The following is a 27125-nucleotide window of genomic DNA, read 5'->3' on the forward strand; positions in this document are numbered from 1 at the left end:
CGCTGGACGGCCATGGCCACGCTGCACGGACAAAAGCAGACATACGCGACTCCCGTTAGTGCCAGGGTGCTGCCTGCGCCAGGCCCCTGGGGTGTCCACGTGGGCTGTCCCCCCAGGATACCCTCCCCGGGGCTGCCTGGGGGGCCGGGGGGGCCGGTAACGTCCTCCAGGCACCTTGAAGCGCGCTCCCACGCAGCCTGCTCCCCCCCAGGTCTTCCTGCCTGCGGAACAGGCACCGCACCGGCTTTGTGCAGGCAGAAACCAGCTCCCTCCCCGCGCGGCTCTTCTGGCTGCCCGGGCACGCCTGGACTCCCTTCCTTCCCCCCCAAAAAACCTTCCAGCCAGCATAAAGCCTCGCACGTCTCCCTCCCCTGCCCCTCAGCCCCGGTACCTTCGCGCTGCCTGGCTGGAGCCGGCGCCGAGGCAGGAGCTCCCCCCCGGCCGCCGCAGGGCTCGTCCCGTCCCCTGGTGCCGCTCTGCCGGCGCACGGAGCGAGGCCGGACGGGGTCTCGCCCTGCCCACGGGAGCAAGGCTCGGCCCGGGGCTCGGGCTCCTTCCTGGGCGAGCAGGCAGAGAGCTGGGAGGTGGCAGAGACCACGTCCCCTTGGAGGCTCTCGGAGCCACCGGGGAGTGCCCGTGTGCGGGGATGGCAGTGGCAGCCTCTAGCAAAGTCCTCGCGCCGCAGCTGGGGCGGCACGCAGACCCTTTGCGGCACTGGCTCTTCCCCACGGCACGGGGCTGCCGAAATGCTGCCGGGGCTGCGGGAAGACAGGCCCTAAAAGGGCAGAGCCGGAACATGTGGCAGACCGGGGGGGAAGGCTCGCCAGACAGCCCCCCCCTTCCTGCCTGCCCCTCGCGTCACCCCGTATCGTGACGCCGCGCCGACCACAAACCTGCGGCCCGCGGCCGCACCTGCGACGTTACGATTAGAAGCAAAAGCTGTGGGGCGGGCAGGACCGGCGTGCCCTGCAGTCCTGCCTCGCTCCCGCTACCTCTGCATGCCGCCCTCGGTGCCCGTGCCCGTGCCATGCTCCCGGGCTGGCTGAGGCCACCGCAGCCCCGCTGTCCTGGGAGCCGTACCCCAAGGGATGGGCTGCTGCGGGGTGACGCCCCGAGGGAGGGGTGCTCGGTGCCGTGCCCGCAGGGGTGGGAGGGGACGGGGGACACGCTGCTCCCAGGTCCCCACCTTTGCTTCGGGAGCAGTTTGGGTCAGCGGAAGGCGGGATGGGTGGAAGCAGCAGCCCGTGACGGTGCTCCCACGGGGCTGCCCCGCGAGAGCTGCTCCGGCCCGAGTTCCCCGTGGGAAGGGGGGTCCCGCATGTCCCTGGGGGGCGAGCGGTGCTGCCGCGGGGCCGGGGCGGCTCTGCAGCCACCCAGGGCTGTGCCGCTCCAGCACGGCTCTGCCGGGCAGCCGCCGCATGGCAGCCGGCTCGCGGGCTGACATCTCCCCAAGGAACCCGTTTCCCACCGCGGAGGAGACGTGCTCGGCCGCGGGCACCGCTGGGGCCCCTGGGTGCCGCTCCCCGTTCACGGGGTCTCGCGTGTCCTGGCCCTCCCCCCACCCTCCGGGGGCTCCCAGCCGCCCGCGGCTCCGCCGGCCTGGCAGGATGTGGGTGCCCCGGCCAGGTGCAGCGAAAGCACCGAACCACACAGAAATGGGGAAGAGGCCGAGTTTCAGCCCCTGTTACTGGAAACAAAGGGGGTGGGAAGGAGAAAGCGAGACCTTGCCCACGCGCGGGATCCGTCGTGCCGGGGGGCGGGCGGCCCATCCTGCGACACCGGGGCTTTCCCCTGAAACTTCCCCGGGGTCTCAGACGTTTGTGACTGCTGCAGCCGGGGGATGTTCCCCCGTTCCCATCCACGCAGGCGTGACCCACCCGTCTGCCTCTCCGTGGCCCCCCCGCCTCCACGGCTCGCTGGGACCTGCCGTGGGACGTGGCCACGTGTGGATGCTCGAAGGTGCCAGGACGTGCTGGCACCCTCCCTGGTCCCCAGTACCTGCCCGGGGGACAGCACCGACCATGGAGCTCCTGGGGCCGTGACACCCAGTGTCGGTGCGGGGAACGGCCGGGCTGGGGCACGGGGACATCGGGACAGCGGGTGTCAGGGACAGCAGGACATGGGGACAGCAGGACGTGGGGACATCGAGACAGAGGGTGTCAGGGACATCGGGACATGGGGACATCAGGACAGTGGGTGTCAGGGACAGCAGGACCCAGGGCTTTGGGACATCAGGACACTGGGTGTCAGGTACATTGGGACCTGGGGCACAGGGATGTCGGTACCCAGGACACGGGGACATCGGGATGCTGGCTGCCAGGGACATCAAGAGCTGGGACATGGGGACATTGGGACATGGGGTGCTGGGGACATTGGGACTCAGGACATGGGGACACAGGGACCCAAGGACTGCAGAGACTAAGGGATCCAGGCACTAAGGGATCCCAAGGATCCAGCAACTCCAGAGATCGAGGGCCACACGGTCCCAGAGAACCAGAGATCGCTGGGACCCCAGGGACCCCAGGACACGGGGCTGCCCCCGACACACGTGCACAACCCGCGGTGCCGGTGCTGCGCGGGGGCACCGATCCGCTGGTGATTTTCCCCGCCGGCGGTGCGGGTGCTCCGCGCCGGTGGCTGCGTGAGGGCGGGCATCGGGCCAAGGGGAACTGCCGCCGTAAATCCAGCGGGGGCGGCAGGGGCAGAGCCCGGCAGCGACGAGGGACCGGGCAGGGACGGGAGGCGCTGGGCTGGGGCCGTGCCGGGATGTCGACCGTGCTGCCTGGGTTTGCGGGGCAGAGACAACCGTGGGGCACCGGGACGTGCCACAGGGGAAACCTCGTGCCCGCTGCAGCCCACGCGCCGGCAGCAGAGCTTCGGCCACGCTCCCCACACCGGCGGCAAACGCCCCGTGCCTGCCGCGTAAGTGACGCCAGGAACCCCCTCCGGCACGTTACCCTCGACATGCCAGGGAAGAGCGGTGCTCCAGGCAGCGCCAAGCACGAGAAGGATCTCCTGGGTGCTCAGGGCCGGCAGCACCCAGGGCTGGGCGTGGCAGGGGCCGGCGGCGATGGCCGAGCTCGCGGCACAGCCCGGGCTCACCGCACCAGCCAGCACACCCCGCCCGAGCCCGTGGAGTGGTCCCCAAGCTCGTGTACGGCTCGCGTTGGGGGTTCCCCTGCTCCTGGCCACCGCTCGTCCCCGTTACTTCCCTCCCTTGGGACGGCGGAGGTGCAGCACGCGCTCCGCCGATCCCCGGTGCAGGATCCAGCCGAGCCCCGCGGCAACGACAGCCGGTGAAGCCGGGCAAGGAGAGGCTGGGACGGGCGCCTGCGAGGGGCTCGCTGGGGAGGGTGAGCCGGGGTCTCGCTCCGCCACCGTCCCACCAGCGACGTGGAACCTTTGGCAGCCCGGAGAGCGCGGAAAAGCGAGCGGGAGGCGGGAGCAAACCCCGCTGCGGCCGGCACAAGGCTCAAACACCCACTCACGAGGGAGAAACCCCCCAAGCCGTGCCGGAGAGGAAGGAGCCGCGTGGAAGCGGTGCCTGGCAGCGCGAGGCCACGTGGCCTGTCTCTCGCCGGCAGCGCGGAGCTGGTCACGCCGGTGTCCGAGCAGCTCCGTCCTCGGCCAGGGGTGGCCTGGATGCGCCCGAGCAGCGGCTGCGGCTGCTCCCCAGGCCCCCAGCCCCCGCAGAGCAGCCGGGAGCCTTCACTCAAACGTGGCTCCCGGCTTGACTGCACATTGTGAACCACAAACTCGGAATATAACTTGGGTTTTTTTGCTAAATATGTGTTCCCCTGTTTGCATTTGCTCTCCAGGAGACCCCAGCGGGTCAGAGCACCGGCGGGAGGGCCGGCACGGCTCCGCATGCCCAGCCTGGGGACCTGGAGGGGCTCCCCGTGCTCCGCAAGCTCCCAGCAAGATGGAGACGCGGGATTTTCCAAGCTTAATTCATTTAATGATACACATCAAAGTACCTGCACTTCCACACAGCAGCGGCAAGGGAAGCGGCGGGGGGACGGGGCAGCGCGGGGGGTTCCTGTGCAGGCACCCGCACGGGGCTTCGCTTCTCGTCCGAGGGTACCGGAGCTGAGGGGAAGCTCGCGGGCAGCGCGGCACCGGCCAGCAACGCGCAGCCGCCGGGGCCGAGCCCGGCTGGCGGCCGACGCCGAGACGGCCCCGTGCAGAGCGACACGTTTGGGGGAAAAACAACCCTGGGTTTGGGATGTGCATTTCTGCTGCTCCGGCTCGTCGTTACCCCCACGGAGCATCCTGCCCGGGGACGGGCAGCGCTGCCGGCACCGCTGCCGGTGCGGGGTGAGGGCCGGGGTGTCGCGAAGTGCCACATGTCCCCGCCGCGGGGATGCTCACCCCAGGCGCTTGTCCTGGAGCCCACGGCTGGCCCACGGCGTCGCACGAGGGGTGACACGAGGGTGCAGGGGGGTCTGCGGGAGGGAGCCCCGGCCCAGCTCCCTCAGGATTCGGCAGCAGCCGGGACATTGCCGTCACCGGGAGCTGGGACTGCGCCACGCGCCAGTCCCCGCCTGCAGCCACTCGTGCCCAGCGCAGCAGAGAAGGGCAGTTTTCCCGTCCCGGCTGCGGCTCGCCTCTCCTAGCCAGGCTCTGGCTCTCGGCCGCGGTTCGGCACTGGCACATCTCCGGAGCGGAGCCTTCCCACCTGCCGGGTGCTCGTGGTCCTCCCTGGCGCCCCAACCCCGCACCTTCCTGGCCGGGTGCTCCCCGCCGGCTCCGGTTGTCCTTCAGCTCCTCGCCGCCGGCACCGCGCAGGGACCTCTGCGCTGCCTGGGCCGGGGGTCTCCGCCTCGCCGCAGCAGGGTGCAGCCCCCCACCTCGCCGCAGTCCCTCCTCTGTGCCGGAGCTGCTGCCGGTGGGGAAGCAGTCTCCACCCTGGGGCTTTGTGTTTTATTTTATTTTTATTTCGTGTGATTTCTGTGCCGGTGGGGGCTCTCCGTGCAGCCGGGGTGAGCCGCTGCCTCCTCCTCTTCGCGCCCCTCTCCCCGGCAGCGCGGCGGTGCGGCTTCTTCCCCGCGAAACGCGGCGCGAGGCCGGCGGCTGCTGAGGTCCGGCTCCGCTCTGGCATTCGCAGCCGTCATTCCCTGGGCGAGGAAGCACAGCAGAGGTTACCCCGCGCCAGCACCCGGCACACGTGGGGACGGCGAGCGGGTTCACCGCGCCGGACCGCAGCCGCGCCAGCCAGGGCAGGGCAGGGGGACGCGTGGGGATGCCTTGGGGGAACCTCCCTCCTCCTCCTCCTCCTCCTCCTCCTCCTCCTCCATGGTCTCTTGCCCCAGCCCAGGGGGTTTCAGCTGCAGCACGAGGCTGCGCCGCCGCGGTGCCGGGTGAAGGAGAGGAAGGGCTCCCAGGGAACCACGCGGGCTGCGCGAGGCCCCTCCTGGTGCGGGGGACGGGAGGGCCTGAGGCTCCCGGCGCTGGCGGGACCGGCCTCGTGACCGTCAGGAGAAAAACCCCAGCAGAAGGACGAGGGGCAGGAAGCGGACGAGGGGCACGGCCGGGGGGGTTCCCAAGCCAAGCCGGGGCTGCTGGCGCCCCGTCACGCCGGGCACGGCTGCGTGCGTGGCGGGGCTGGGCTGTGCGCCCCGAGCAGGCGTGCCGGCGGCTCTCTGCGCCATGCTGACAGTGCTGTCCCGTGCCCCAAAACCCTGGGGAAGCGTCTAGTGACCCCCAACTCCCCCGCGACAGAATTCCCTGTTGCAGGAGCGAGCGGGGCGCCGGGTGCTCCCGCAGCGCCGTGGGGGGAACCGGCTGGGGGACGCAGGGGGAGAGCCCCGGCGGGGCAGCCCCGAAGGCAGGGGGGCGGCGCGGGGACCGCCGGGACCTGCGGTCGGAGGGAGGCCAGCGCGGGCAGGGGGTGCCGAGGCGGGGGGGGGCTCACGTGAGGGCAGCCTCGGCCCCGTGGGTGCACTGGTGCGCGGTGAGGTTGACCTTCTGGGCAAAGCTCTCGCCGCACTGGGCGCAGGCGAAGGGGGTCTCGCCGGCGTGGGTGCGCCGGTGGATCTTCAGGGACCCCTTTTGGCTGAAGGTCTTGCCGCAGTCGGGGCAGGCGAAGGGCCGCTCCCCGCCGTGGCTGCGCTGGTGCGAGGCCAGGCTGCTCCTGCAGCTGAAGCCCTTCCCGCACCGGGCGCAGGCGAAGGGGCCGCCGGCTGCCTCATGCGGCTCCGGCGAACGGCTGCCGCCGGGCTGGACCTCGGCGGCAGCGCCGGGCCGGTCCTCGGCGTGGGTGCGCTGGTGGTTGAGGAGGAAGCGCTGCTCGCGGAAGCGCTTGCCGCAGCGCTGGCAGGAGAAGGGCTTCTCGCCGCTGTGGATGCGCTGGTGGGTGAGCAGGTTCTGCTTGAGGCTGAAGCTCTTCTGGCAGACGCCGCACTGGTAGGGACGCTCCCCGGTGTGGATGCGTTGGTGGATGATGAGGTTGTGCTTGAGGCTGAAGGCTTTGCCGCACTCGGCGCAGATGAAGGCGCGTTCCCCGGCGTGGTGCTTCTGGTGCCGGGCGAGGCTGGGCTGCTGGCCGAAGCATTCCCCGCAGAGGATGCACTTGAACTCCTTCTCCGCCTGCTCCTCCGCCTGGCTGTGGATCACCAGCGCCTTCTCATCCCCCAGGCCCTCCTCGCCGCCCGGGAAGGCGAAGGGGTTCTCGCCCGCGGGCGAAGCCAGGTCCGTCATGGGCGCCCGCCGCCAGGCTCACGGCGCCCGCATCCCTGGGGAGCGCAGACAGGGACGGCTGCAGCTCCCGGCGCCAGTTCCCGAACTGGTGGGACTGGGGTGTGCCGGGACTGCCAGCACCCGCCGGCCCCCTCGGGTGCTCCCACCCGCCGTGGGAGCCGTACCCCGGCTGTGCCGCGGGGTCTCCCCTCGGGGGGCTGCGGCAGCCCCGAGGAGGAAGGCGCCGGGGCTCGGCCTCGACCGCGGCGGGAACGCGGGTGCGTGCCGGGCCGGCACCTCGTGGCCCTGGGCCGGCAGCTGCCTGCGAAGCGCGGGCGGGGCGTGGGCAGCGGCCCCCGGGCCCCGAGTGGGGCTGGAGGCGGGGGAAACGGGACGGGACCCCCCGCTGCGGCCCCGGGAGGGGGCCGGGCTGCGCCGCAGTGCGCCGGGCCGGGCCCAGCCCAGCCGAGCCGAGCCGGGCCGAGCGCAGCCGAGCGGGGCCGAGCCCTGCCGAGCCCAGCCGAAGCCGGGCCGGGCCGAGCCCTGCCGAGCCCGGCCGAGCGGGGCCGAGCCCAGCCGAGCGCAGCCGAAGCCGGGCCGAGCCGGGCCGAGCGCAGCCGAGCGCAGCCGAAGCCGGGCCGGGCCGGGCCGCAGCCGCCGCGGGGCCGGGCCGGGCCCGTCCGGGGCGCAGGGGGGTCCCCGGCCCCGCTCCCCCCCCCCGGGGCTCCGCGTCCCCCCGCCCGCAGCGCGTCCCCCGGCGCTGACCTGCCCGAGCCGCCGCCGCGCCGCGTCCCGCCGGCCCCGCCCGGCCCCGCCCGCCTGACGCACCGGCGCCCGCCCGCGCCCGTCACCCCGGCCTTGCGGCGGCTCCGCCCGAGGGGCCGGCCGGGCGGTGGAGCCGGGCCCGGCAGCATCCCCCCACCCCGGGCCGGGGCCCGGCACGACCCCCCCGCCGCCCGGGGACAGCCTGCCCCCCCCCCCGGCCGCTCGCCCCCCGCCCATGGCAACGGCCCCCCCCCGGGCCCGGGGTCTGGCCCAAATTGCCCCAAAACCAGAGGGACCGGCCCGGCCGCCCGAGCCGGGGCGCGGAGCGGGAATGGCGGGACGGGGAGCGCCGGGGGCCCGAACCGGGGGGTCCCACACCGCGGCCCCTGCCGGGCCCCGGCGCTGCCGTCGGCGCGTGGGCGGTTGCGTGGCCCCGGCGGAGCCGGCGCGTTTGCCGCAGGACAAGAACAACCGAAGCTGCCGGGTCCTTCCCCGGAGCCCCCCGTGCCCTCGCCTCCTGCAGCCCACCCCGCGGTGGGACCCGGGTGTCCCCGGTCGGAGCAGCCGGGGCCTGGCCGGCGGCACGCGGTGCCCACGGCGCGCCGAGCACACGGGCGGTGACTCCGGCGGGCGGCAAGGCTGCCGAGCGCCCGCACCCCGGTTCGGGGCCGTTTGCACGGGGAGGAGCCCCCCTCGCGCTGGCCGGGCTCCCCGAGTGTGCACGGCGCTGCTGCCGCAGTCGGGGGACCCTCGTCCGACACGCGGCGTGACCGTTGCGGCTGGCTCCGGGGCCAGGACACCCCGGCGGTGCTGAGCCACCCCCCCCCCAGTGCAGGGAGCTGCGGCCGGATGGTGCCGGAGCGAGAGCCACCGGCCGTCCTCGGGAGCACCGGGGTGTGTTTTGGCGGCAGCACAGCAGATGTGACAGTGACCCCGGCACAAAGCCGGCCATGCCACCGGTCCCCAAGCCGTCCCTGCCGAGCCACGGGCTGGCTGTGACCGCAGCGGGTGCTGCGGTGCAGACCCCACCGCGCAGAGCCCTGCACCCTGCCTGCAGCACCGGGGCTGCCCCTTGCAGCCCACTGCGGCGATGCCGTGGGGGAAGGAGCGGCCAAGCCCGTGGCCAGGTGCCGTGGGCCGCGCAGTGCCCGGCTCGGGGGCCGTGCTGGTCCTGAGCTCCCGCCGGGGACGAGGCGTTTCTGCCCGTTGTGGTCCCACGGCATCCCCAGCCGCCGCAGCGGGGCAGCCGGTGCCACCGGGAGCTCGTGCATGCCACGAGCACCTCCGGGCTGTAACCAAACCCAGCACAGTGCAGACCCCGGTGTCCTGGAGAGGTTCGGCGGCCGCAGAGCGCGTTGGAGGGCGCTGGGCCCGGCACAGGCAGTGTGGCACGGCCGGGGACAGCCCTGGGCACGCGCCAGCCGTGCTCGGCGCAGCAGCTCTCTGCAGGCTGCAGCTTGCTGGCGCTCGGCAGCCGCGCAGCGCGCTCGGCTGGGATGCCCATCGGCGGAGATTGCTATCGCTCCGTTGCCCGGACCTGCCGCGCCAGGGCCGGGCGATGCCAAAACACCGCCTGCCCTCCCAGAGCCTCTGCCAAAGCCAGGAGCTGGCTGTTGGGGCTGCCCAGGGGGCAAGTGGGGACGTGTCCCCTTCCCAAGGGGACCGTGACCACGAGTGCCGGAGCCGGCTGGGGGGGATATCGCAGGGCCGGGGGGGACAGCCGGGACATGGCCGGGAAGCCACAGAGCTGGTGTCGCTCCCTTTCTGGTGGGAGGTAGCAGCACCGGGGGCTGCTGTGGGACAGGACAGGGGACATCTGTCCCCGAGCAGCGACAGGGGGATGGCAGGAGGCCGCCGCGGCTCCATGTCCCCCCACGGGAGCACGGTGAGCGGCGCGGCCGGGCGCAGCTGCGGCCCCGGGCGCAGGGGACAGGGTTGTGCTGGTGCTGAGGAGCTGGGGAGACCCATCCCCGCAGCAGGACCCCCCGGCGCGGCCGCTGCTCCGAGGTGCTGGTAGGAAACCCGTCGGTCTCCCGTGACCGGGGGGACGCGCCGGAGCAGGGCTCACACTGACCTAAGCCTGCCGCGGCCCCGCGGCCGGGGGTTTTCCTGCTGACCCCAGAGCCGGCTCGTCCGGCGGCAAGAACCGAGCCGAGGGAAGGACCGGAGCCGCCCTGCAACGCCGTCCCCGCCGACACCCTCTCTGCGAGAGCCCTGGTGCGGCACAACCCCGGGTGCCGCAGCCGGCGGCCGGCCCTGGCCCGCGGCACGCACGCCAACCCATGGGCGCCAAGTGGCCACCGGCTCAGCCAGGGAAGTGGCCCAGGGAGGCGGCTCTAGCCCTGAAGGTCGAGACTGAGCCAGAAATTCACCTGCCTTCACCTGAGCCTAAGCTCAGGCCTGGAGTTAAGCTTAAGGGAGACCGGCCCCGGCCCCAGGGCTCATCCTGCGGTACGGCCCCGACACCTCCCCGGACAGAGGAGCCAGGAGCCTGCTGTGAGAAAGCTTTTATTTTAAATAACCTCAAAAAAATAGAATTGCAAGGACCTGAAATGCTGCTGGAGCGGAGGGGAGGGGAGGAGGGCGGCGCCTCTGCCCCGGGGTGGGGGGAGCGGGGGCGGACGCCCACCCCAGCCTGCCAGACTTGGGGTGCCGGGACCCCTCTGCCAGGCAGCTCCCACCCAGCTGCTTCGTGGGCTTGGTGCACCCTGGCCGAAGCTCTGTCGTGACCGTCCCGGTGTCCCCTCGCTGCTGCCCCGGCCCCGGCAGGTGCCAAAGCCTCTCCCTAGGCTACACCCCTTGGGATACACCCCCAAAACGCACACGAGCAGCTGGGCGCTGGCGGCGAGCGGCGCAGCACCGAGCTGGGCTCCGGTAACACCGTCCTGTGTGTTCAAGGAAGGTCTTTGCCCAACGGTCGCAGCCAGGCACGGCGAGACACGGTTCTTACGCCGCAGCCGACGGCGTGCGGGAGGGGGGCGGCGGGACGACGGTTCCCCTCGGGCGCAGCAGGCAAGATTCGTTTCCCCTTTCGGATAAAGCGCGCTTCAAAGCGAGAACAGCCTTCGGGCGCACGGTTCCCGTTTCTAAAGCTCTGCCCCCACGTCCCTCCCGGGGCGCCTGACGAAGCGGCTCCCCGGCTTCGTCTCCCGGTGCCACGGGCGCTGCCGCACCGACGGGGGAGCGGAGACGGCAGGCAAGCCCCGGCAAGCAACTGGCGGCTCCGCGCCAGCCCCCCGCTGCTGCCGGCAGCCCCGCGGCAGGGAAACGGGCAGACACCACCAGCAGGAGCTACGGCAACGGCAGGCTGCAGCCGCCCCGGCTCCCCGGCGCGTCGGCGTCACTGTTCAGGAGTTAATGGAGTAAGAGGCGCGAGTCAGAAAGATTATCCACAGAGCAAGCAGAGAAGCACAAGCTACACCCCCCCTTCCCCACCCCCCCGGCACCCTGCGCGGCCCCTCGGCCTCGGAGGAGAGGCTTCTCCCGCGTCCCTCTGGAAGCAGAGGTGAGCCTAGAGGCTTCCAGGCCGTTTTCCCGGCTCTTTCCCGTTTTCCCGGTGCTCGCCCAGCTCCTCTGCTCCACCCCCAGGGAAGCCACGGGCCAGATCCTGCGCCGTGGGCTGGGGACGGCTGCTCTCTATCCCAAACACGTCCTTGCGGAACGCCATCCAGCCCGGAAGAGAAGGACGGAGGGCTCTGGGAGAAGCTCTTGGCCCACGGAGGCCCCGCTCTGCCCCAGGGCTGTCTCTGGGTCCGCGCGTCACCCAGCCGGACCCGGAGGCAGGAGCAGGCAGCCGTGCCGCTGCCGGGCCTGCTGCACGCTGGAAGTGGTTTTTAAGCCAACAGATCCCGGATCCCGAGCTCTTCCCGCTCCCTACGGAACACGCGGCCACAGCAGAGGCAAACGCTGCGGATCCAGGTCCTGTCACTGCTCCTCAGCTCCGTCCCCTCTGTAGGTTCACGAGGCGGAAAGCTCCGTGAGTCCGAGTCCACCTCCGGCCTCACCCATCCGACACCCGCCTGCACCGGGGCCTCCGAGCCTCCCCTTCCCAAATCCACCACGCTCCTGCCGAGTCCCCACCGCCACCGTGTCCCGGCAGGCACCGCGAGTCCCATCTTGCGGCTTTCCCTCCGCACTGTCCTCGTTTGGTCAGCGATCGGCCCCCGGCGCGAGCCGCCGCCTCTTCGTGTTTGGTGTTTTTTTAGTGCAAGAGGGACGAGGTCCGGTCCCTCGCCCCGAGGCAGGTTTTCGGCAGCCGGCGCAGGCGTTACAAGCAGCTGGGGCACGGCGAGGGTTTCTCTTCGCCGTGCGCTCTCTCAGGCACTCTCAGGACTCGCTTCTCCTCAAAGCTTCTGCCGCAGCCGCTGTACTTGCACCAGAGCTCCGCTCGGCAGTCGGGCTGGGGCTTCAGGAGCAGCTGCCGCTGGCTGACGCAGTCGGCGCAGCAGCACTGCGGCGGCAGGCTCGGCGGCTTCGGGCTCAAGCCTTCCCCCGCCTCGGCGCACTTGCAGGGGCCCTGCCCTGCCGGTCCCTCCTGCGGGTGGTGGGAGGCGGGCACGAGGGGGTGGTCTTCCTGCATCAGCTGCAGGAGGATGTCCGCCGCGCCGGAGGGGCTCTCGGGTCTGTTGGGGGGCTGCGCGCCCGGCCGAAGCTCCTCCCGAGCCAGCGATCCGTGAGCAGCTCCGCGGGAGCAGGGGGGCAGCAGCATGCTGGGGGGCTCGGACCCCTTTCCCAAGGGAGCGCCGCCGGCGTCCGGCTCCTCCCGGTGCGCCGGGCAGGTCCCCTCGCAGCAGGAGGGCGGGATGCCGCCGGCGTGCGTCCTGCGGTGCCGGAGGAGGTGAGCCTTCTGGCTGAAGCCCTTCCCGCACTCGGCGCAGCGGAACGGCCGCTCGCCGGTGTGGGTCCTCTGGTGAACGGCCAGATTCACCTTCTGCCGGAATCGCTTCCCGCACTCGGCGCAGGCGTGCGGCCGCTCCCCGGCGTGGCCCTGCCGGTGCAGCTGCAGCTCCCCGTGCTCCTCGAAGGTCTCCCCGCAGAGCGAGCAGGGGTAGGGGCTGCCGGGGTGGGTCTGCAGGCCGGGGGCCTGGCCCGGCTCGCTCTGGGGTCTCTCGGCCGCGTGCACTCGCTGGTGGACCCGCAGGGAGAGCTTGCTCTTGAAGCGCTTGGGACACTCCAGGCAGGTGAAGGGCTGCCGGCCGGTGTGGGTCTTCTGGTGGGCGATGAGGTTGGGCTTCTGGGCGAAGCGCTTGCCGCACTGGGCGCAGGCGAAGGGACGCTCCCCGGTGTGCGTGCGGTAGTGGGTGACCAGGTTCCCCTTCTGGTTGAAGCGCCGGCCGCAGACGCCGCAGGTGAAGGGACGCTCACCAGTGTGGATGCGCTGGTGGGTGACCAGGTTGGTCTTCAGGCTGAACCGCTTCCCGCAGACGTCGCAGCGGTAGGGCCCTCGGCCCCGGTGGTTTTGCCGGTGCTTTACCAAACGCTCGTACTGGGCGAAGCTTCGCCCGCACTCGGGGCACAGCCAGGCTCTCCCCTCCGCCTGCTTCTCCTGGGCAGCCTTGGGGGACAGCTCGTCGCCGGAGCTTTTCTCGTGCTCGGGGCACGGGTAGGACTTCTGCCCGACGTGGGTCTTCTGGTGGGCCACGAGGGAGAGCCACAGGCCGAAGCTATTGCCGCACTGGTTGCAGATGAAGGGCTTCTCCGCCCCGGGGGCCGGGGGAGCCGCGGCGGTCGCGTCCCCGAGGACAGGCTGCACCCCCAGGTGCCCCAGAAGGTGCGGGCCATGGCCGAAGGCTGCCGCGCACCCGCCGGGAGCCTCGGCGGCCGGGCCGTGCTGCGGCCGGAGGAGGGTCACCTTCTGGCAGAAGCCCTCCCCGCACTGGACGCAGGGGAAGGCCTGCTCGCCCAGGGGGGCTGGCTGGTGCGGCAGGAGCGGCTCCTTCGGGGGAAAGCTCTTCTCCGAACACGAGAACAGCTCCTGGCCCTCAGGGATCTTCTGAACGGGCAGCGGCGGCATGGGGCTGAAGGGGGCCTCCTGCTCGGGACCCCCGGGCTGGAGCAGGGTGGGCGCAGCCCCGTAGGGCAGGCCGGCGGCCGGGCTGCGGCCGGGGCAGCGCCGCTGGCGCGGGGCGTGAGTCTTCTGGTGGGCTTTGAGGGAGACCTTGTCCTTGAAGCACTTCTGGCACTGCCCGCAGGGGTAGGGACGGAGGTCCGTGTGGGTGCTCTGGTGCGTCACCAGGTTGGTTTTCTGGGTGAAGCGCTTGCCGCACTGCGTGCAGGCGAAGGGGCGCTCCCCCGTGTGCACGCGGTAGTGGGTGACCAGGTTGGTCTTCTGGTTGAAGCTCCTGCCGCAGAGGAAGCAGGTGAAGGGACGCTCGCCGGTGTGGATCCTGCGGTGGGTGATGAGGTTGGGCTTCTGCCTGAAGCTCTTCCCGCACTCGGGGCAGACGAAGGGGGTGTCCTCCTGGTAACTCCTCTGCTGGGATCGCAGCTTCGGCTTGCCGGAAGCGCCGTCCTCCTGCTCGCCCCCCGCCAACGCCTTCTCCCCGGCGGCGTGGATGCGCTGGTGGGCCAGGAGGTTGGCCTTCTGGCTGAAGCTCTTGCCGCACTGGGCGCAGGGGAAGGGGCGCTCGCCGGTGTGCACGCGGCGGTGGGTCAGGAGGTTGGGCCGCTGGCTGAAGCTCTTCCCGCAGTCCCCGCACCTGTAGGGTTTCTCTCCGGTGTGGATCCTCTCGTGCGTGATGAGGCTTTGCTTCTGGCGGAAACCTTTCCCGCACTGGGCGCAGCGGAAAGGGCCGGCGCCGAGCTGCGGCACCCAGCAGGCCACCCGGGCGGGGAGCGGGCTGAGGCCGGCGGCGCCGTCTCTCTCCATGCCCGCCCGCTCGGGCGCACGCTGCCCACCGTGAAACCAGCGGCTGGAACTGCCGGCGGCTGCGGGGTACAGCTCCAGGGAGCCGGCAGCTCCCCCGGGTTTCTCCTCAGGCTGCTCGACTTTATTCACTCGCCCGGGCTCAACTAGATTTCAAAAAGATTCAAGACGTTAATTTCAGAGTCTTTCACAGAATCATAGAATATCTCAAGTTGGAAGGGATCCGTAAGGATCACCGCGTCCCGCTCCCCACAGGGCTGCCTAAATCACTGCAGCTTATAACACCCCAAAGGATCAGTGGGATCAGAACCCTGCCCAGAGCCCACTCCACCCCAATTTGCCGAGAGCGGCGCTGGCGGCAGCAGCAGTAGCAAAAACTTGCTGTTAACTGGCCCAAAATGGCCGCAAACAGGCCTGAAATGGCCGCAAACTGGCACAAAATGGCTGCAAACTGGCCTGAAATGGCCTCAAACTGGCACAAAATGGCCGCAAACTGGCCCGAAACGGCCTTTGCCCCGGAGGGGAACATCCCCTGCCAAGGCCAGTTTCCCACCGCTCCCACAGCCTCCGCCGGGACGCGTGGAGCACCTACCCGCACAGGGGCTCGCCAGGATCTTGCTCTCCTCCTGCATCTGCTGGCCTTCGGCGTACGGCTCCTCCGACTGTTTAATGCCGAACAAACCGCCGGGCTTGAAGAACCTGTAGCCTGGTTGAAGGGACAAGAGCTGGTCACCATGAACTGCGTCACGCTGCGAAACACGCGTTCGGCATAGACGTCGTTACGCTGGAGATGCCTGCGTTAATTCACAAATAAGCTAAAATTAACGAAGCCTGGGGGCATCGCTTTCATCTATTTTGAGCTTCTGCTGCCTGAAGTGTAATTAAAGATAAAAGGAAATACCAACGCCAGGCTCCCTGCTCCTGGCAAGGCGAGAGGTGGGAAGGAGCGCCATTCCTCGGAAAACGATTCTTTCCACAGCCTTTCGCAGACTCACCCGGCATCCCGCGATCCCGCGCAACGCTCGTACGATCAGATTTCAAAGGCTGCCACAAAAATGCAGTTAGTTCCCACCTGAGCCTCCCCAGCAGAAGAGAAGTCTCCATCTTTAGCAGAGCGGCTGAAGGACCTGCCTCGAGCTCCGGCTTGGGGGTTCCTCCCAGCAGTGCCGCATTTGCATACATTTACATACGATCTTTGCGTCACCCCCTGCATCCCCCCCACCCCGGGCAAGAGGAGACTGTCGCCGGCAGTCGGTCGGACTCGGTGTTACCGCAGGACCGACTGTACTCCGGAGAACACACGAGCGCACCCACAGCCCCCTCCCACGCCGGCGAAGCCCGCCCGGCGCGGTGCCGCCCGCCGTCCTCGGCAGTCACCTGTGCAGGGGTCGGACGGGATCTCCGCGCCGACAGCATCCAGCTCGTGTCCGGCTCTCGGCACCTCGCTCAGCCTGGGGTAAGGGAGCAGGTTCAGGGCATGGGCAGGCTGGTCCAGGAGAGAGAAGTGTTTCAGCAGATCGCCAGCGCTGGTTTTTCGGGTTGTTTCTTTGGGTTTTTTGGTCAGCAGGAGCAGGGAGGTGATCGTGCCCCTGTACTGGGCACTGGTGAGGCCGCACCTCGAATCCTGTGTTCAGTTTTGGGCCCCTCACTACAAGAAGGACATGGAGGTGCTGGAGCGTGTCCAGAGGAGGGCAACGAAGCTGGTGAAGGGCCTGGAGCACAAGTCTGATGGGGAGCGGCTGAGGGAACTGGGGGTGTTCAGCCTGGAGAAGAGGAGGCTGAGGGGAGACCTCATCACTCTCCACAACTACCTGAAAGGAGGTTGTAGCCAGGTGGGGGTCGGTCTCTTCTCCCAAGGAACAAGCAATAGGACGAGAGGAAACGGCCTCAAGTTGCGCCAGGGGAGGTTTAGATTGGACATTAGGAGAAATTTCTTCACCCAAAGGGGTGTCAGGCACTGGAACAGGCTGCCCAGGGCAGTGGTGGAGTCACCGTCCCCGGGGGTATTTAAAGAACGTGTAGATGTGGTGCTTAGGGACATGGGTTAGTGGTGGGCTTGGCAGTGCTGGGTTAACGGTTGGGCTCGATGATCTTAGAGGTCTTTTCCAACCTAAACGGTTCTGTGATTCTGTGGAGGACGGGCGCTGGGCTTTCGAATCAGCCCACGGGCCACCGCCAGCGAGACCCGCCCCGCGGCGAGGCGCACCACACCGCCTCAAACACCCGGGCCCTCAGAAAGCCCCCGCACCCCCTTGAACCTGAACTTGAGAGCTCGAGGGGTCCTGGCGTGGCAGGATCACCACCAAGGTGTTCTCCTCGGACTCCAGATCCACAGCAGCACAGCCGGGAGATATCCCGGTCCCTTTTCCCTATGGAGGGCTGGGAAAAGCCGTTCCAGCACCAGAGGAGGCGGATGGAAGGGCTGGTTCTGCCCGGCAGAGCCGGCGCAACGCCAAAAGGCAGCCCTGATCCTCCAGGAAAGGAGCAGGAGGGGAGGCAGGGGCAGAGCGGGCGGGCAGAGGCGCGGGAGGGCAGGGCTGGGGCTCGGGGTGACACCTCCTGCTCTGCCACCGACTTGTTTCGGCACAGGAAAGCTGTTTCTCCTCCGTGCCTCAGTTTCCCCCTCAGCAGGAGCATCACTTGACGGAAGCCCTCGCGCGGAGCTCGCTAAGGGCTGATGCCACACGCTCCCCACCCCCTCTAAGGAGATCACTTCTTTCCCAAGCGGATCCCTCGCCTGGGTGGGATCACCCAGCCCCACTCCCAACCCAGCCGGGGTCGGGGCCGAAGGAGGAAACCTCCGTACCGAGCCAGAGCAGCTTTTCCCGGGAAGCTCGACACCCAATCCACCCGTCCTCCCTCCCCAGGATTCCTCTCTTCTTCCCCCAAAACCCCTCCGTAGCTTGGCGGGAGCGCAGGGAGAGCAGATGGCGGCAGACGCAGAGCCCAGCCCGCGCTCCGACGCCTGCCGTAACTTTAAGAAGCGCCAATTTAAAAGAAAAAGTCTCGCTCGGGGCCAGCGCGGCTCCTCGGCGTCGCTATTTCTAAACGAGGAGGAGAAAGGCACCAGGAGAGCTCCCAGCCCCCAGGAAAACCCCAACAGCCCCCCCCAAAATGTCGCGACGTGAAAGAGGAGCAGGGCTTCCTCCCGACCGCCCCGGCAGCGCGCTCCGCTCCGCTCTGCCGCAGAGGGACGCGGTCGGAGCCGGCCCCGCTCCGGCCTTTCCCCCAGCCTCCCCCCGGCGCGTACCTGGGGCGCTCCCCCTGCGGACATCGCTCCCCTCGGGGCCGCCCGGCGAGGGGAGAGGACATCGGCTGCGGGGCGAGCGCGGGGCGGCGGCCGTCCTTCCCCTCCGCCTTCCGCCGCGGGCTCCGATCTTCCCCGACTTCCTCCAAATGGCTGCTGCCGGTCCCTGGGAGAGCGAGAGAGAGGAGGCGGTGAGCGGGGGAAGCGGCACGGCACGCCGAGAGGCAAAGCTGGAGGAGCTCGGCCGCCTCGGCAGAGGCTCCGCTGGCGTCTGTGTCCCTCCTCCTCCTCCTCCTCCTCCTCCTCCTCCTCCTCCGAGTTGTTTCGGGGGGAGGAAGGCGCTGACCCCGGGGCCTGGCCCGGATTCATTCTGTTTACAGTAACGCTCCCCCGCAGCCAGCGCTACTGGGATTTGTAGTCCACGCCGAGAGGCCTCTCGCCGCACGCCGAGTGCCGCCGGCGGCCACGGGGACAGGGAACTACAGCTCCCGGCAGCCGGGAGCCGGCCTCGCCGCGGCCTCGCCCTGCCGCAGCCAGCGGGCAACGGCAAAGGCGCGGGCCTGCCTGATCCCGCGCCGCGGGGATGCGAGGGTCGCCCAGCCCGGCTCCGAGCGGCTTTCCCTCCCCAAAACCAGCCTGAGATCCACCAGCAAAACGCCTTCTGCCCAATTTCGGTCGGGCAGGAAGGCCCGGAGGTGCCCGGTCCGTTCCCGCTGCTCCGAGCATCCGGCGCAGGACGCGGTGCCTCGAAGCGGGGGCTAACGCAGCCACGGCCCTCGGGGGAAGAGCCCCCCCCCGTCCCACGTCGCCCTTTCAAAGCCCCGGCAGCGATCAGGACGCTGTGACGAACATCTGGGCTTAATTAGAGCTGGTTTTGGAATCCGGCTGGCAAGAGGAGCGCCGGCTGCGGAGCGGTGCGGGATGCCAACTCTCCCCGGCAGTTGAGGGGCTCGGCACCCTCCGGTGCGGACACCCATCCCGGGGGGCTGTGCGAGCAGCGGGGACGCAGATCGGAGGCATCGTTAGCCCCCGATCGTTAAGTGCCACCAAGCGCTGACAACCCCGTGGCCAGCCCGGCCCCACCACCGCGCTGTGTGTGTGTTTAACCCAGCCGCATCGCTGCCCGGTGCCGCTCACGGACCCGGCACAGCCCAGGAGGGGCAGGAGCGGCGTGAAGGGGGAATTCTCTGAGGGTCGCCAGAGCAGCAGGCAGAAGGTGGCAGGGGGTGCAGGCAGGGGTGCAGGCTGAGGGGGCAGGTGGGGGGGCAGGTGGGGGGGCAGGCGGGGGGAAAGGTAGGCAGGGGGCAGGCAGGGGGATGCAGGCAGGGGGATGCAGGCAGGGGGGGCAGGCAGGGGGATGCAGGCAGGGGAATGCAGGCAGGGGGATGCAGGCAGGGGGATGCAGGCAGGGGGATGCAGGCAGGGGGATGCAGGCAGGGGCGGGGCAGGCCCTCAAAGCCGCGCAGCCCCGTGCCCAGGGCCCGGACGCCGCACTCCGGGCCCCTCCTCGGCTCTCCCCCTCTCCGCCGCTTTTCCCGTCCCGATCCCGTTTACTAACGGAAACCACGAAGTTTCTCCTCCCTCGGAGGCAAACGGGGGCGGGGGGGGCCGGGGGCCTCGCCCACCCCCGGCGGGGAGCCCCGCACCCGCGGGGGCACGGGGCCGGGGACCGGGGCCTGCCCAGGCCGTTACCGCGGCGGGGCCGGCCCCAGGGGAGGCCTTCACCGAGGAAAAGCCCCGACCCCCGCCCCGCGGGCCGGGCCGCGCGTTGCCATGGCGACCCCGGCCCCCACCAGGCCCACCTCCGCGGAAACACTCACGGGCCGACAACGTGCCGCGACGCGATGACGTCGTGGCGGCAGTGACGTCGTGGTGGCGGCGACGCGCCCGGCGGCGGCGGCGGCGGCGGCGGCGGCGGCGGCGGCGGCGGCAGGAGGAGGGCGGCCACCCCCCCCACCGCTTCGCGAGAGCACTTCCGGGTCAGGGGGCGTGTCCCGCGGCGGGACCCGTAGCGCTGGCTGGGGCGCCCTCTGCCGGCCCCACGGGGCGCGGCACCATCGAGTCTCCGGCGCGCTGCCAGAGCGCCCACCGGTGCCATCATAGAGCGTCCCGGGGCGGGCCAGAGTGTCCCCCCTCCCCCGCCATTCCCCGTGTCGCCGCCGTCCCGGTGCCGGGAGGGGCCGGGCCGGGCTCCCTCTTCCGGCGGAGCCTCCGCTGGGCCGCGCCAGCCCTGGCCGGGGGCTCCTGGGGGGGCCTGCGCTTGCCCCGGGGCCCTGCAGCCCCGGCCGGCGGGAGGCCCTGCGGGGTCCCGGCCTTCCTCCGCCTCCTCCTCCTCGTCCCGGGCTCTGCTCGGGGCCGCGGGGCAGGCGGTGGGCGGCCGCTGAGCTCCCTCGGGGTGCGGGGAGCCGCGTCCCCCCTTTGGCCTTGTTTTGGGGACGTTTGTCCCCCGGACACCCGCCGCGGCCGGGGCAGGGCAGGCGGCGGGGAGCCCCTCCCGGGCCCTGCCGGCCGCGGTGACGCTCGGTGCCCAGGCCGAGCGGCTCCTTTGCCCGAGACCCGCTCCGCTCCCGGCCCGCGGGACACCGGGCTGCGGTCCCACACGCGTGCCGTGTCCAGCCCCACCTCCCCGTGGCCGTGCCGGAGGGGCCGTGCCGGGGGGAACCGCACGCAAGCAGCCTGCGGGGCCGGCCCGGGGGCGGAAAGAGGGCAGTTCCCAGGAAATCGGTTAATGAAAGACCAAAACCACCAGCGGGTCGATCGGCGAGGCTCGCTGGGGTCAGGCAGCCCCGGCAGCCCCCCGCCGCAGGGATGAGGTTCCCGCTAGCCCTCTGCCTGGCCTTGGTGGCCCTGGCTGCCGCCAGCCAGTCCCCGCTGCAGCGGCGGGTGGTGAAGGAGGTGCTGGAGTATTTCCACGGCCGCAGCAACGTCCAGTTCCTCTTCAAGGAGCAGGCGGTGGAAGGGGCTGTCGAGCGGGTGAGCGCCGGGGGCTGCGGGAGCCCTCGGCCCCCCGGGGTGCTGCTGCTGCTGCGGGGAGGGGCGAGATGGCGGCCGAGCCGCTGGCCCAGTGTCGGCGGGGACGGGCAGGGCGGGTGGGGAGGGGGTGGGGGTGTCATGGAGGGAGGGGGCGGTGGGTGTTGGGGTGTCAAGGAGGAGGGTGCTGGGGTGTTAAGGAGGAGAGTGCCGGGGTGTCAAGGAGGAGGGTGCTGGGGTGTCATGGCCGGCTGGGTGTGGGGACGGGCCTGCTGGCACGCCGGCAGGGGCTGGCAGAGCTCAGCTACTCATTAACTGCGTGGCAGCCGGCCGCGGGGCGCGCGGCTGCTGGTGTCCGGCCATCCCGGTGTCGCCGGGAGCACCGACGGCGGCGGCTCGGCCATGCCTGTTCCTCAGGAGGGGCTGGGGGGCTCCGGGGACCCTCCAGTTTGGGCCGCTCGCCCGTGTTGGGAGCCTCCTCGCAGAGTCCCAGCGAGGTCGTTCTCTGTGGCTGGATTTACCCTCGGGGCTGCGAGGGGTTGGGGTCCCCCTGCCCCCCTCCCCGCGGTGCCCCGGTGTCCCCCTGCCCGCGGCCGCCTCACGGAGCTGTCCCCCTCTCCCCCCAGGAAGACCCCTCGGGGACGTTCGTCCAGCTGCGGGTCAGCCTGGTGCAGACGGCCTGCGGGAAGAGGGCACCGCGGCGGCAGAACTGCAGGACCCTGGAGAACCGGGTGAGTCGGGGCTGCCGGCCGGCGTCCCCCTCCCTGGGGCCGTGGCACCTCTGCCTCCCCCCGGGCCCCCCGTCCCTCCCCACGCTGCCGCCCGTGCAAGGGCTGCAGGTGACGACGGTTCCTGGCAGCGGCTGTGCGGCCGTGCCCGGCGCTGCCCCCCTGCCGCGGGGCCGTCCCCAGGCCTGGCAGGGCAGGGGGCTGGCCGGGACCCGCTGGGGGGGCCGGGCGGTGACGGGCCGTGTCTCTCCCCAGAGGAAGCCGGCCTGCCTGGCTTGCTACAAGTTTGACCGCGGCGATGTCCCCAAGGTGCTGGACAAGTACCAGAACTGCGGCCCCAGCCATCACCTGGCGGTGAAGGTGAGCTGTCCCCCCCGGCACCGGCACGCGTCCCCGCCGGCTGCCGGCACCCTCGCGGTGCCGTGGTGGGTGCCAGCCCGCGTGCTCTGCCCCGCAGGAGATCAAACACCGAGACGAGGCCGAGTGCAGGGCGGTGGAGGAGGCCGGCAAGCCGTCGGACGCGCTTTACCTCCCCGGCATGTACGCCTTCTCCAAGGGGCTGCCGGCCTAGGGACCGTCCCCACGTCCCCACACGGTAGGTGCCGGGACGGCGGGGCTGGCCGGGGGACGCGCAGCCTTCTCCTGCCGGCAGCCGGCAGAGCTCTGGCATCCCCCGGCGCTGGTGGGATGCGGATGCTCCTCCACTAAGAGTGGAGCCAGAGCGGGGTCCCCCCTCGCCGGGGCTGGCCCTGGGGACAGGGACAAGGCCGCGGGGAGATGCGCGTGTGTGCGGGGGGTTCCTCCCGCAGCCAGCCCCCCCGTCTCCCCTCTCCAGGCCACCACCTCCACCAGCCCCGGAGACAGTCGCTGCCACGGGGCACCGGCCCGGCCCCCCTGCTTGCCGCCCCCCAGCACCGCGTCACCGAAGGACGGTCCTGGACGCGCTCCTTCCCCCAGCTCACCAGTAAACCCCGGCTCTGGCTCCCGCTGTCGCCGCTGTTATTCCCGCCGGGGATCGCTGAGGCTGGGGGGCCCGGGGTGGGCTCAGCCCCACGTCCCTCCAGCTGCGGGGGGCTCTGGGCCAGCTCCCCCTCCGGCACCGGGTGCGTCACCCCCAGCCCAGGAGGAGGGTCGGGGACGCGGCGGGTCCAGGCAGAGCAGTGGGTGCAGGCGAGTCCCCCCCGGGGTGGCTCGGGGCCCAGGGCGACGCAGCAGAGAGGGGTCTCCGAGGACAGCACGACTTTACTGCACGGCCCCGCGACGTCCCCCGTGATGTCCCCCGGTCCCCGCCTGCCGCCTGCCCAGCCCCCCAGTCTCTCCTCTGGGCTGGAGAGCTCAGGGATGGCTCCAGAATCCCTAAGGACATCTCTGCTCCTGCGGCGGCTCTGCAGGGGTCGGGGACCCCCCGTTTCCATCCCGGAGCCCCCCAGGTGACGGAGCACCCGGAGGCCAGCCCGCGGCCATGTTGGGTGCTGCTGCAGCGCAGGACGGGGCTCGGCAGCCCCCCGGCGAGGCCGGGCTCCCTGCGGCTCCTCCGGCACCCCCCTGGTGAGGCCGGGCCAGGGTGGTGGTGGCGTGGGGGGGGTCTCCTCTCACGGGACCCGGGGGGGGGGGGTCTTGCAGCTCAGAAGACGTAGGAGTTGGGGTCGGGGCGGCCACTCAGCGCCCGCTCCGCCTGGGCGATGGTGTCGTCGGCGCGGCGGCTCAGCTCCCGGCACTCCTGCAGCACCTCCCCGAACTGCTTGTAGGCCTCCTCCATGATGGAGCTGCGCCGGGGCGGCCGCGGCTCCCAGAAACCCGCCTCCACCCAGGGCTGAGCCGCGTGGGGCGGTTCGGTACCGGCACCGGTGCCGACGCCGCGCCCCAGCGAGCTGTCGAGATCCCGGCAGAGCTGGTAGAGCTCGCTGCCGCGGCCGGACACCCGCTCACCGTCGATGGCTTTGAGACCGGGGAACATGTCCGCCAAGGCGGCGCGGTAAGCCGGGGCGGCGCAGAGGGGGTTGGCGAGGCGGGCGAGGGGGTCGCGCAGGCGCAGGCTCTCCAGGCGCCGCAGCCCCGTCAGGCAGCGCAGCTGCTGCAGGCTGCTCAGCCGGTTACCGGCGACGTTGAGGCTCTGGAGGTTGCGGCAGGAGCCCAGCGGCTCCAGGCTGGCCACGCGGTTACGGGCGAGGTTGAGGACGGCGAGGGACTTGAGGGCGGCCAGCGGCCCCAGCTGGGCGATGGCGTTGCCGGAGAGGTCCAGCCACTCCAGGTTGGCGCAGTCGCCCAGGCAGCCCAGGTGGGCGATGCCGCGGCCCCGCAGCCGCAGCAGCAGGATGGACTCCAGGGCGAACTCCCCGGTGCTGGCCTTCAGCAGCTGGGGGGTGATCCGCACCCCCCCCGCCTCCTCCTCCTCCTCCTCCTCCTCCTCGCCCGCCTCCCCGCGCCCCTCCATCTCCTGGCTGGGGGGGGACGGGCAGGGGGTGGGGGGCAGCCCCGGGACCCCCCGGCTGGGGAGGACGGGGGGCGGCCAGGCCCGGCCACAGCTCACCCGTGGGGGCCCTGGGGTGCGGGACACGCGTGGGGACCAGAGCCCGGGGGGGCCCCGCGCAGACCAGAGCTGCCCCCCGCAGAGGAGCCCCCGCCCCGGTGCCCCCCGGTACCCACCGGTGCCTCAGTTCCCCCACTCCCCCCGGTACCCCCGTGCCCCCCGTTCCTCCCCGGTGCCCCCGTTCCCCTCCGCTCCCCCCCGTTCCCCCGCGTGCCCCCCCGGTGTCCCCAGTTCCCCCCGCTCCCCCGGTACTCCCGTTCGCCCCCGGTACCCCGGCTCCCCCCCGCTCCTCCCGTTCCCCCAGGTACCCCCCGGTGCCCCCGGTCTCCCCCGCTCCCCCAGGTGCCCCCCGGTGCCCCCACCCCCCCCGCTGCCCCCTCCCGCACTCACCGCACGGCGGCTCCCGGCGGCCCCCGCGGCCCCGCCCCCCGTTGCCATGGAGACGAGCGCCCGCCCCGGCCCCGCCCAACCGGCGGGGGAACGGGACCGGGACCGGGACCGGGACCGCGACCAGGACCGGCACACGGGCACCGGGACCGGGACCCGCCCCGGCACACGGGCACCGGGCACCCCAGCAGACGCAGAGGCTGTGCCCGCAGCCCCGGTGTCCCCGGGGACGTCCCTGGTCCCCAAAGGCAGCGAGGGGGACGCCGAGCCCCGCAGCGGTGCCCGGGACGGCGGCCTGGCCCCGGGCCGGTGCAGAGCCCGGGGGACGCCGGAGCCAGCCGTGGGGTGACCGCGTCTCACCGGGCGAGCGTCCCCCGCCGTCGCCCCGGGTGCCCAGGTGTCCCCGTGCCGCCTCCGCGCCCGCCACGCGGCCTCAGCCCTGTGCCGGCACATGGCCCCCGAAGGGAAGGCCCGGCAAAACACCAGCCCGGCGGCGGCGTGTGCCGGCACGGCTCCGGCACGGCTGCCTTCCTCCCGCGTCCTCCGGCACCCGCACGCTGTCACGCCGTGACCACTGCGGCCCCCGGCTGGGACCCCCTGCCCGCACCCACCCAGCCCCGGCGAGGGGCTCGATGAGCGGCTCCCACCGGCCGGCAGCGCTGCAGGAGCCGGGCACTGGCACCGGCTGCTTCGGTCCCCGAGCAGCCTCCCGGCGCTGGCCGTGGCACAGCAACTCTGCCGCCCCGCGCCGCCCTTCTCGCCCCCGCGGTGCGGCTCCCGCTCGGCCCCGAGATGCCCTCAAGAAACTTCGACAAAAGTCGGTTTATTGGCAGTTTTGGTTCATTCCTACCGCGGCGGCGCCCGGGTGGGTGGGTGCCCCTCAGCACCCCACACACAGCCCGGCCGACCGGCACTGCAGCGGGGAGTCCCCCCTCTCCTGGAGAGGGGATGGGGCTCCCCCCGCGCCCCCGACTCGCCCCGTGCCGGCCCCGGCGCAGCGCTCGGCGCGGGCCAGCCCTCACTCCGAGGTTTTTAAGAGCGTTTCAGAGCCGAGGTTCTTCCACCGGCCACTGGCCACGTCGCCTCTGGCACCTGCGGAAGCCGCTCTCCGTGCCGTGTGCCGCGTCTGCGGTGGGCAGCGGGAGAACGGCGCTGAAGCCGGCTGTTTGGCACGAGGGCAGCAGGAGGACCCTGCCTGGCCGAGGGGCCACGGGCAGGAGCCGGCAGCGGGCCCCGAGGGAGGGTCCCCAGCCTGGGGGACGGTGCCGAGGACACAAGCATCACCGGGAGCCGCCGGGGCCCCCGGCACATCCCGGCACGTCCCGGCGCTCAGCCCCCCCGTGCTCAGGGGCAGAAGGCGGCGGGGGCCGGGGCGGCGGGGGCCGGCCAACTCTGCCGGGGCGCGGCAGCGATGGTGGCAGCGGCGTGGGTGCGCTCGTGGCGCAGCAGATGGGTTTTGCGGCTGAAGCCCTTGCCGCACTGGGTGCAGATGTAGGGCCGGTGGCCGGTGTGCACCGCCTGGTGCCGCGCCAGGTTGGTCTTGGAGCTGAAGCGCTTGCCGCACTGGGCGCAGGCGTGGGGCCGGGTGCCGGTGTGCACCGCCTGGTGCCGGGCCAGGTGGGACTTTCGGCTGAAGCCCCGGCCGCACTGCTCGCAGGCGAAGGGCCGGGCGCCGGCGTGCGCCTTGGCGTGGGCGATGAGGTTGGGCCGGGAGCTGAAGCAGCGGCCGCACTGGGGGCAGGCGAAGGGGCGCTCGCCGGTGTGCACCCGCAGGTGCCGCAGCAGGTGCTGGTTGTGGGCGAAGGCGCGGGCGCAGTGGGGGCAGGCGAAGGGGCGCTCGCCGGTGTGGGTGCGCTGGTGCGTGGTCAGGTTGGGCTTGTGGCTGAAGGTCTTCTCGCAGTGGGGGCAGGCGTAGGGCTTCAGCCCCATGTGCCCCCGCAGATGCGCCGTCAGGTGCCGCTTGTCGCTGAAGCCGCGGCCGCATTCGGCGCAGGCGAAGGGCCGGCCCTCCCGGTGCAGCCGGCGGTGGGACGCCAGGTTCTTCTTCCAGCTGAAGCTCTTCCCGCACTCGGGGCAGGGGAAGGGCTTCTGCTCGGCGGGCAGCGCCCCGTCCCCGTCCCCCGGCGCCGGCTCGGCGTGCAGCTGCTGGTGCCGGAGGAGATGCTGCTTGTGGGCGAAGCGGCGGCCGCAGCGGGCGCAGGGGAAGGGCCGCTCGCCGGTGTGGGTGCGCTGGTGCCGTACCAGGTGGGTTTTCTTGCGGAAGCGGCGGCCGCACTCGGGGCAGGGGAAGGGCCGCTCGCCCGTGTGCGTCTTCTGGTGGGAGCGCAGGTGGATCTTCTGGCGGAACCGGCGGCCGCACTGGCCGCAGGGGAAGGGCCGCTCGCCCGTGTGCACCCGCAGGTGCCGGGTCAGGTGCGCCTTCTTCCCGAAGCCCTTCCCGCACTGGGCGCAGGCGAAGGGGCGCGGGGGGGCCGGGGTCCCGCAGCCCCCGCAGGGCCGGGGCTCGCCCTCGCCCGCCGGCAGCCGCAGGCTGAGCCGCGCCTGGAAGCAGCCCTCGCAGCCGCCGGCGCCGGCCGGGCTCTGGCCCAGCAGCGGCCAGGGCGGCAGGGCGAAGGCGGGCAGCCCGCCGTAGCCCAGCTCCTCCGGGCACGGCTGCTCCGGCTTGCAGGCGCCCACGCAGTCCGGCGCGCCGGCGGCATGGGGGAAGGCGCCGGCCGGGGGCTGCCCCGCCAGCAGGGCCTCGGCGCCGGGGCTGGCCGGCCACTCCTCGTACTCCTCCTCCACCTTCACCTTCCTCACCAGCCAGTCCTCTGCGGGGCACACACGGCGGGGCGCTGGGGACGTGCACGCTCCCCCCGGCATGCGCGGCACCTCTCGGTGCACACCGCGCTAAGGACGGGCGGCTCCGGCACCGCCACCGGCAATGGGGATGGAGCGACCGGCACCACGCGGCCC

At 71.9% G+C, this 27125-nt stretch overlaps 4 protein-coding genes across 6 annotated transcripts; 1 reads left to right on the forward strand and 3 right to left on the reverse strand.

The window, feature by feature from the left end:
* Positions 1-3940: 3940 nt before the first annotated feature.
* On the reverse strand, positions 3941-19447 carry LOC142079725 (uncharacterized). 3 transcript variants are annotated; one of them, XM_075144465.1, is made up of 3 exons: positions 17559-17615; positions 5915-6734; positions 3941-5117 (listed from the first exon to the last, which is right to left on the reverse strand). In XM_075144465.1, exons 2-3 carry the CDS (start codon positions 6697-6699, stop codon positions 5111-5113), a joined length of 792 nt encoding a protein of 263 aa, XP_075000566.1. In that variant the 5' UTR covers positions 6700-6734; positions 17559-17615; the 3' UTR covers positions 3941-5110. The 3 variants fall into 3 exon arrangements, 2 of the variants coding, with proteins under 2 accessions (XP_075000566.1, XP_075000565.1); XM_075144464.1 differs by lacking the exon at positions 17559-17615 and adding an exon at positions 7444-7488; XR_012672772.1 differs by lacking the exons at positions 3941-5117; positions 5915-6734 and adding exons at positions 16090-17352; positions 19358-19447 and having other exon boundaries at positions 17559-17721.
* Positions 9936-27047, reverse strand: LOC142079731 (uncharacterized). Its single transcript, XM_075144471.1, has 2 exons — positions 25640-27047; positions 9936-14205 (listed from the first exon to the last, which is right to left on the reverse strand). Exons 1-2 carry the CDS (start codon positions 27030-27032, stop codon positions 11711-11713), a joined length of 3888 nt encoding a protein of 1295 aa, XP_075000572.1. The 5' UTR covers positions 27033-27047; the 3' UTR covers positions 9936-11710.
* RARRES2 (retinoic acid receptor responder 2) lies at positions 19831-22235 on the forward strand. Its single transcript, XM_075144467.1, has 5 exons — positions 19831-20528; positions 21152-21256; positions 21509-21613; positions 21711-21848; positions 22089-22235. The coding sequence occupies exons 1-4, from the start codon at positions 20364-20366 to the stop codon at positions 21822-21824; spliced, it is 489 nt and encodes a 162-aa protein (XP_075000568.1). The 5' UTR covers positions 19831-20363; the 3' UTR covers positions 21825-21848; positions 22089-22235.
* On the reverse strand, positions 22485-23888 carry LRRC61 (leucine rich repeat containing 61). The gene has a single exon (XM_075144463.1). The coding sequence runs from the start codon at positions 23685-23687 to the stop codon at positions 22878-22880; it is 810 nt and encodes a 269-aa protein (XP_075000564.1). The 5' UTR covers positions 23688-23888; the 3' UTR covers positions 22485-22877.
* Positions 27048-27125: the final 78 nt, after the last annotated feature.

The sequence above is a fragment of the Calonectris borealis genome, chromosome 2 (assembly GCF_964195595.1).
Source record: "Calonectris borealis chromosome 2, bCalBor7.hap1.2, whole genome shotgun sequence".
NCBI lineage: Eukaryota > Metazoa > Chordata > Aves > Procellariiformes > Procellariidae > Calonectris > Calonectris borealis.

What these genes read in the sequence shown, in the direction of transcription:
- LOC142079731 (XM_075144471.1), bottom strand. Translation starts at nt 27,032, where the DNA reads ATGCCGGGGGGAGCGTGCACGTCCCCAGCGCCCCGCCGTGTGTGCCCC. An exon ending in CTGCACCCAGTGCGGCAAGG is followed by an intron (nt 14,206 to 25,639) that starts GCTTCAGCCGCA and finishes AGTGCGGGAAAG; the next exon opens with GTTTCCGCCAGAAGCAAAGC.
- LRRC61 (XM_075144463.1), bottom strand. Translation starts at nt 23,687, where the DNA reads ATGGAGGGGCGCGGGGAGGCGGGCGAGGAGGAGGAGGAGGAGGAGGAG.
- RARRES2 (XM_075144467.1), top strand. Translation starts at nt 20,364, where the DNA reads ATGAGGTTCCCGCTAGCCCTCTGCCTGGCCTTGGTGGCCCTGGCTGCC. An exon ending in TGGAAGGGGCTGTCGAGCGG is followed by an intron (nt 20,529 to 21,151) that starts GTGAGCGCCGGG and finishes CTCTCCCCCCAG; the next exon opens with GAAGACCCCTCGGGGACGTT. An exon ending in GCCATCACCTGGCGGTGAAG is followed by an intron (nt 21,614 to 21,710) that starts GTGAGCTGTCCC and finishes TCTGCCCCGCAG; the next exon opens with GAGATCAAACACCGAGACGA.
- LOC142079725 (XM_075144465.1), bottom strand. Translation starts at nt 6,699, where the DNA reads ATGACGGACCTGGCTTCGCCCGCGGGCGAGAACCCCTTCGCCTTCCCG.